This window comes from Cryptomeria japonica, chromosome 10 (genome assembly GCF_030272615.1).
Source record: "Cryptomeria japonica chromosome 10, Sugi_1.0, whole genome shotgun sequence".
Classification (NCBI taxonomy): Eukaryota; Viridiplantae; Streptophyta; class Pinopsida; order Cupressales; family Cupressaceae; genus Cryptomeria; species Cryptomeria japonica.
In genome coordinates this window covers 122,406,534-122,415,760 of record NC_081414.1, presented here as the reverse complement: position 1 = coordinate 122,415,760, position 9,227 = coordinate 122,406,534, and the positions used below count along the sequence as shown (strand labels likewise).

Here is a 9,227-nt window from a genome sequence, read left to right as displayed (position 1 = left end):
AGTACCAAGTCAATGACGATGAGTCACTCGCTGCAACAAAAGAAAGATCAGGCATGGAGACAACCTGCTTTGAGCATCATCTGGATACTTAGAAATAGCAGAAATACTGGTACAATCAAAGTCTCACAGGAGCCATGCACAAATTTGTACAATCTAAGTCTCAACTGGAGCCATGCACCAAGTCTCACAAGATATTCCTAATCTACGTGTACAAGAGGATTACATCAAATATGTCAACAATGACAAGATACAAAGAGGTGTGGCACTTTATGATAGTGTGAGTACAACATTGCTCATGCAAGAGCATACAACATGATAGTGCAAATCTAGAAACATGAAAATGAAGCTACCAAGAAAACCTGTAGAATACTGCAGAACAAGACGCCTCCGATTGGGATGTGGCCAAGAGATATAAGGGAGAAAATCAACCACCCCCTTGACTGCCGATTGGAAGCACTGCAAGACAGGTATGAAGTGACAAGAAAAAAAGTGTTCCCAATTTAACTTATTAAATGATGTTTGTGTTTTCAAAAGTTTTTAAAAATCTAAATAAAAACAATTTATTATGGCCCATAAAAAAACTTTATTAAAAAATAAAGAAAAAAAATGAAAAAAGGCAATAGTCATTTTTTTGGAAAAAAAAATGAAATGAAAAAAACTTTAATAAAAATTTATTAAAGATAAAAAAAACTTTTTAAAAAAGTTTATTTTTTAATTATTAAAAAACTTATTTAAAAAAAAAAGAAAAATTGATTTTTTTTAATTTATTAAAAAAACAAAAAAAATAAATAAAAATAAATTAAAAAAATTAAAAGGTAACCCCCCCCTCACGGGAAGGGGCCCTCATAGCTCTGTGGGGCCCTCATAGACTGGAAGGAGTTATATGCTAAGGAGTTGGAAGACATTGAGAGATCTAAGACAGATAACTTGAAGAGTTGGATGCCCTAATTGCTAGAAGAATCCCTAAAGGACTTGTTGGAAGTAAGTATGAAGGAAAAGTTCCTTTTAAATTTTTCATGCAATAAGATTGGTCATTTTGCTTCTAGATGTCTTGAAAGAGCTGCTAGGAATCAAGGAAGATTTACGAGGAATTATAAACGTAATCCAAAATATCAAAGAAAAAATAGATTTAGAAGGAATAAGGATAAATAATGTTACTATGCTGGTGATGATGATTTTGGTATTACTGATGATGAAGATGAACTTGTGAGTGGATCTGATAGTGGAAGCTCCGACAAAGATTAGGTCTTTATTGCTATCAAGGATGATTCTTTGGAACTTGTCATTGATGCAAATTATACTGAGGAGAAAGCCCTGGCTGCAAAAATTAAATAGAAGGATGAATGGGTTGTAGGTAGTGGTTGCTCACATCACATCACTACCAACAAGAGGAAATTCTTGACTGTGCAAGAATTTGATGGTGGACTAGTCAGATTTGGAGACAACAAGACATGTAGGATCAAAGACAAAGGAAAAATATCCTTGGATGGTAAGACTAATACTAGCAATGTTTATTATGTTGAAGGTTTGAAGCATAATCTTTTGAGCGTAGGTCAGATGGTGGATAGAGGATTTTATTTATAATTCAAAGATGGAAAATACAAGATTATCAATAGATCTGGTTTGGAAATTGCATCCGGAACTCGGACTAAAGGAAATATCTTACATTTGAACTCCGGTGAGAAGACTTGCTTCATTTCTCAGATTGATGAAAGTTGGATATGGCATAAGAGGACGTGTCATGTGAATCTTGATTGCATAGTGAAGATCAACTCAACATAGGCTGTCAGAGATTTTCCCAAGATTATCAAACCTCATAATCTGGTATGTAGAGAATGTCAAATGGGTAAGCAAGTTATCACTTCTTTCAGAAGCATACATGATAAATCTAGTAAAATTATTGATCTTATTCATACTGATCTATGTGGACTGGAAAGGGCTAAGAGTTTCAAGGTGATAGATACTTTATGTTGCTTATTGATGATTATTCTAGAATGATGTGGGTTGCATTTTTGAAAGAAAAATCAGAAGCTCTTGAGAAATTCAAAATTTTCAAAGCTATGGTTGAGATAGAAACAAGATTGAAGATAAAATGTTTAAGATTATATCAAGGCGGTGAGTTTACATCCGGTGAGTTCAACAATTTTTGTGAGAAGCATGGAATCAGAAGATAATTTTGTGCACCTAGAACTCCACATCAGAATAGAATAGTGGAAAGGAAGAACAAAACTATCTTAGATGCTGCAAGGTTAATGATGATGGAAGCCAAATTGACTGATATTTATTGGAGAGAAGCTGTCGCTACTACGGTATACACTTTCAACAGAGTACACATAAACGGTGATACCTGTAATACTCCTAATGAATTATAGTTTGGTCATACTCCTACTTTCAGATATTTCAGAATTTTTGGAAGTAAATGCTATATTAGAAGAGATGATGCATTAGGGAAATTTGATCCTAGATGTGATGAAGGAATATTTTTGGGTTATTCTACTAAGAGCAAAGCATATAGATGTTATAACAAAAGACTGAATAGGATAATGGAAAGCATAAATTTCAAAGTGGACGAGCAAGGTAATAATCAGATCAGATCATATGACTATGGACTAGAAGATGAGATTGGTAACATTAGAAAATTCCACAGTGACTGTTGATGAGTAGAAAGAGTCAGAAAATCAAGATAATCCTAAGGCTTCGAGGTATATAAAGTTGAATCATTCTGAAGATCAAATCATTGGAGATAATGGGAAAGGTGTGATTACAAGAAGAAGGTTAGCTACTGAAGAGGTATGTTTAATTTCTCAAATTGAATCGAAATTTTATATTGAAGCAAGTAAAGATGAGAATTGGATGAGAGATATGGAAGATGAATCTCCTAGAGTGAACCCATCTAGATACAAATTAATGATTGGTGGATTGCAGTAATTAACTTAGACCAGATCCGATATAATGAATGTTTTCTATATTCATTCTAGATTTCAGTCTGATCTGAGAGGAAGTCATGATATTGCTATTAAAATAACATTCAAATATTTGGCATGAACAACAGAGTATGGGCTATGGTATCCAAAGGATGATGATTTTAGATTATGTGCCTATACAGACTCAGATTGGGTGGGAGATGTTGATGACAGGAAGAGAGCTACAGGTGGTGCATTCTTTCTTGGGAAGAAGTTGGTTGCATGGCTTAGAAAGAAACAATCATGCACTTCATTATCTACTACTGAAGATGAATATGTAGCTACTGCAACTAACTGCACTCAAATCTTATGAATGAAGCAAATGTTGAAGGACATAAGGGTAAGTTATGATGAGCCTATTGTTAATCACTGTGATAATACTGCTACTATTGATATGTCAAAGAATCTGGTATTTCTTTCCAAATAAAAACATATTTCTATAAGGTATAATTTTTTGAAGGAAAAGGTTGAAGCAAAGGAAGTCATGTTGGTATATGTGCCTACTAAGGAATAGATTGCAGATATTCTAACTAAACCATTTCCTAAAGATACTTTTGAATATCTCAGAGATCAGTTGGGGGTCACCACCCCTCTAGCAAAGACTTAGAGATTCAGGGATGCATCAATCCGGTGAGCCTATCACAAATATCTTGTGATCCAACTTGATGGGATGATGCTGCTGCTCAGGGGGAGTAGTGAGATTTTTGGTTTGGCATCAACCCTTTGTCATTTATGTCAAAGGGGGAGATAGTATTCTTGTGAAAAACAAAAAATCTTAGGGGGAGAGATATTTTTTTGGTTCTTGATTGTTTGGGGAGATTGTTGGCATTCCTTGGCACTTGGAAGTTTTTCACATTCAGTGTTGCCATCAATGCCAAAAGGGGAGATTGTTGGCAATATGCTGAAATTGCTTATGTTTTGTCATTGATGTCAACACCGTTCTCTGGTTGGATATGGTTCTGTCTCGGCTGGCTGCTGCTATCCCGATTGGACCTATATCAATTGGACTTGGTTATCAGTAATTTTGTTCTGGTATGATCAGATTGGTTATTTTGATTTTGGATGGTTATTCAGGATGGTTATATGCTTGTCACATTCATTTGGTTCATCATTTGGTGCTCCGGAAGCTATATCTTATGTTCTGAATTGATATTTCTTGGTACCGTTTGGCTATATTCAATGATTTGGTTAAGTGATTTTGGTCTGGCTTATAGAAATGGTTCCTAACATGCTGAAGGCATTCCTAATCGTGTCCTAATTGTTTGGTGGATTCGCATTAGCCAGTGTGATAATTTGGTGGTCCCATTTGGACCTGGTTGGTTACTATATGTTATTTGCACTAAGGGTTTCTACCGATTGGTGAAACATGTTGGAATTGGTCTTAGTGGAATTTATAGTGGATATAATTGTTTGGGAATTCAAATTAGGTCCATGTTATGTAATGCAAATCATAATATTGGTCCGGTGGTATCGTGTGATGTAATTTTTGTAATTATGGTTTATGGGTTTAGGGTTTAGCCGACCTTGTTATCAAGGTCGATGATCTGTATTTATAGGTGACTTATTCATATAATTTGTAGAGGATGATATAGGTATGGTTATGTCTACATTATCAGAGAGAGGTAATTATGTGAACAAGGTTATATCATTCAGCGAAGGGTTGTGAAGGTTTTGGTATTGCAGGGAAGACATTTGTGCTTATCTGAAACTGTATCAAGCATTAGGAGATACTATTTTCATAGTTCATTTTCTCTAGATTGTAGTCCGATGTTTATGTAAGTCAGTGAGACTTCCCTTTTGTGATGAGCAGTGCACTCTAGGCGGTTGGCCTGATTGCAAGTGCAATCCCCATTGTAATCATTTCACATACTGCTGCAAAAGTATTAGCTGACTATGAGTAGGGTTTCCCACCATGGTTTTTCCCTTTACCGGGTTTTCCACATAAAAAATATTGGTGTTGTGTGTTCTATGCTTTCATGCTTTATCTTTCACTATTCCGTTTATATTATGGTCCGACAAATGGTTTATAATCCGCATTAATTATTTAATTTGTGGAAAACTAATTCACCCCGCCCCCCCCCCCCCCACCCTCAGTTTTCCTCTGGTATTAGAGATTCTAACATAAATAAAATCTTAATTTTAACACACTTTGTGTAATCTACATGTTCCTACAAATATATAAAATACTCTGCAAATAATGAAACCACACTTCTAAACTGATCCACAATAATTGCAATTCCTATTCTTGAATTAAATTACACTTCTCAGACTAGTTACCAATTCACACTCTTTCAATCTGAAAGACAAAGTAAAAGGTTCAGCTTCTTGTCACTGTTGTGACAGGAAGTAAATAGTGTGTAAAAAGGTAAAAGTTCCAAAGTCACAGTTGCTTCAATTATTATAATAGTGCAGAACAATCATAATACAGAGACCGCACATTCGCCAGATGATTAGTTTGAGACACTATTCAATCTTATAAGCCAAAATGTTCTTCTTTTAGTTTGCAATTGGAAGCCAGAGTGTGTATGGATTTCAGGTTAAGATATGAATTAAATAAAAACCATAAAATAAACTTTTTCCAATTTCAAAGCTACCCACACAATAATGAAATTACTATCGCACGCTAATGAATGAGATATCAATACAACAAATATATTTACAAATACAAAATTAATAAAGCAAACATATAAATCACCACACCACTCCAACAAAGAATCGCCTGATAATACGAGCAACGGGCCCTTTCTCCTCGATCACCAATCGATACACTAATTATAACTTTCGCTAATTCAAATTATAGAATGCATAGAGAAATGATTGATGACACACCAGTACCTTGCATATATTATCGGGTACCTTAGTCTGATACATACATTCATTTATATAGTGTTTCTTTCTATGCTTATTATGGGTTTAACACCAAATACATAAAACAAAATAAACCATGTGTTCAATAAATTGAGGCCGCAGGTCACACAATTGAAATAGTCTTAACAACAGGTGAAATAGACTTAAACAAACTAGCGATATATCCTATTTTAAGACTGCGAATACTATATTATATGATAATTAAAAACTGACTAAAAACAATCTTGATCTGCTTCCTAATTTAGCCCTCCACCGACTAGTACTAGTTCACCACCAGCAACCCTTGTCCACATGTGTTTATCCTTGTATTGTCCACCTATGTTCAAGTGGTTTTAATCAGCAAATAACCAAGGATTTTGATATGAGTTCAGTTTTTAACTTTTCTTTCATATTTATATAATTTCTTCCTCTTCCTTACCAAATAGTGACATGAATGGTAAAATAAACATAGGAATAGAAAACAAAAAGGGACAATTCAAAGGCAAGACAAGTGACATAATTTGGTCTCATGAATAACTATTGTTGATGGGATGATGATATGTTGTCTTTGATGGTGAGGCTTGCACCAGATGGTGCCCAATTGAAGTTGTATGTTGTGATATAGGGTCGCAATGTCTATACCTTGTAGATAAGGTACTTTGTACTCTTTGTAATTTTTAAAATTTTTAAATTTTAAATATGAAAAATAAATATAAAAGCAATTTTTTATCCAAACATCATATTTATATTGATGCAACACTTATATAGAGGAGTATTCCTATATAATGGAATATTTGTATATTTTGAAGGTATGAGTTATATGGTTTGTAGGGAATCATTTTTTTTAAAGAATCTAGGTGACCATAAAGTGCTCTACAATTGATGAATTAATAGTCAATCTTTAGATCCTTCGACCTCTTAGATGTGATGGCAATGTCATATTTAACTCAAAATACTCCAAAAGTATGGCTACCTATTTGATTAAACAACCAACTCCCAACTTTAAACTCTAACAAAATTCGACTTCCAATGTCCATCTAGAATGATTCAAAAAATAAATTTGACTTTCTTGAGCACTCTATATGTAATGGTGAGCTCATGTATGCTCTACCAATGTATCAAATATATTTAGGATATAAAAACACAATAGAAATCCCTTAGAATTTCATATTTTTATCACATCTTTCTAATTCTTTAGATCATCCAAGGACACAAGAGAACATACTAAATGCTTCAAGAAAATATAAGATCTACACTTAAGATTTTCTAAAATTCTAACCAAGGCACTCAACAAGATCTAATATCAAATAAAATTTTATTATGGAAATAGTCACCCAAGATCTAGAGGTCTAATGAAAAACACTGTACTTAAAAGTTCAATATAAAAAGAATAAGTTATATTCATATCAAAGAATACAACTAGAATGTATGAACAATGTATTAAAGATCCTTAGTTATATAAACCAAGGAGAAATTTAGGACAATATAAGATTATGGCAAGTATCTTAGGCTGATGATACAAGACATGAAGTGCAAATGCTCTAAAATTTTTCCTAAATAAACTTAAATGATAAAGATGTGAAAATAATCAAATCGTAGAACTAATTAGAAAAATAATACTGCTCACAAAAATAAGATGAATAGTTTCTTATAGGTCAAAACTCTTGGTAGACACTATCATCCCATCATGACAGGCACGTAACTAAATGTAAAATCTCATGGGCATGCTGATTTCACCATTACAATCTTATCTAGAGTCGCATATAGAGAAAAGTTCTCAGTCGAAAATCCTAAAACTTATTTCATTACACGCTTTGTAAACTCTGTCCAATTACAATGCAATCCCTTGCTCTGTTCTACAAACTCTAGCAACAAATTTGCATTTGTGATCGACAGTAACTCTCGAGTCGCATCACATTATTTAAAATCTGAAAGCTGCTCATGGCGGAGACATTTCCCTTCCACCTCAGTCGATCCTGTGCAGCAACAACCATTCGATCGCTAAGCCAACAGAAAAGATCAGGCAAAACGAAATGCAGAAAGAGCATAGCACAAGGTAGAAAATTACACTGAGCAGTTCACCGCAGCATTAATGGAAAAGCCCAAGTTAACACCACAAATACCCGAAAGCTCGGCAGCCTTGTTCCAATCAAACTGGCGGAAAAAACCCGCTAAGGATTTAATGCACCCACAGGCAGTTTGCCTGTTTGCCGTTGTTTCGGCGGCGGCATTAAGACTTCTGACGCCGTCACAACACCCTTCTGACGGCTGCCCTGCGGTGCCTGCTACATATGACAGACAAGGAATCACATCAGAGCTCACTGTTGAACATGTTATTTCATTTGCACCATTCACTATCATCACTACGCCAGCAAGAGATATAACACATGAGTAAACTAATCTCCATGCATATTTTCTCTCCATTGGAGTTGCCAAGATTAGGTATAGGACCGCAGATTTCACTGTGTTTCTTCGTACTAATTGCAAATATTAGTTTCCACATGAGATTATTTATGAGCTGGAACGAGTGTTGTTATTTATTTTGATCAATTGAATGTAAACTTCTTTTTCAAGCATACCACCATAACGAGATCCCGTGCACGCAAACCAGAGAGCTTTTGTGCATTTGTGCAGTTTGCAGTTACACGTATTTGTGTTGGCCTGTGAATTGGGTGCTTTTGAAAAATGGCTGTGGTGAGCTAATGAGAGGCTCTGTCGTATGATCAGAGATGAGAGCAGGTATTTTTTCCTGGGAGATTACGTGAACTCTGATTAAAAGTCATGTGCTATATGTCCACAGAATGTTATTTACGTGAAATGTTGAAGATATTGCCACGATCAAGTAAAAATGACCTTGGAGTAAAATCATATTTTCTTTCTCTGAAGATTTTGATTTTGATGTCGCAACAACTACAGATTATTTAAACCAAATTCATGGTGGATTTGATGTTTTACTTTGAATTATAGAACTGTTTCTTATTGAGCGTCTGTTTATTAAATAAAATTGTTAGTTTACAATACAGTTAATGTTTTTATCAATAGGAATAATTATTTTTATAATATTAAATTATAATTAATTTTGTTTGGACTATATGTTCATTTGAAATTGATTTATGTTTTATCAATAGAATTGATTTATTATTATTATATAAAATTATAATATATTTTGTTTGGAGTTCCATTTCTATATCTATTTTTATTAAAAATAAATTTATTTATTTTATATAGATTTTAACTAAATCATTAATTGAATATAAAGAATATTTTTTATTATTTTTCTATTATTTTTTTACTTTTTATATAATTATTTGAGATATTACTTGCAATTTAGAGACGCTGCCCCACACATGCCATTTATCGGTAGGGGGTCTAGCTTATTTTGGTGGGTTAATTTAAAAGATATTTATGAAAAGATTA

The 9,227-nt window shown here is 33.9% G+C and overlaps 1 protein-coding gene across 1 annotated transcript; it reads right to left on the bottom strand.

The window, feature by feature from the left end:
• Positions 1–7,478: 7,478 nt before the first annotated feature.
• LOC131046628 (non-specific lipid-transfer protein 1) lies at positions 7,479–8,289 on the bottom strand. Its single transcript, XM_057980403.2, has 2 exons — positions 7,879–8,289; positions 7,479–7,786 (listed from the first exon to the last, which is right to left on the bottom strand). The coding sequence occupies exons 1-2, from the start codon at positions 8,232–8,234 to the stop codon at positions 7,777–7,779; spliced, it is 366 nt and encodes a 121-aa protein (XP_057836386.2). The 5' UTR covers positions 8,235–8,289; the 3' UTR covers positions 7,479–7,776.
• Between the last annotated feature and the right edge of the window lie 938 nt (positions 8,290–9,227).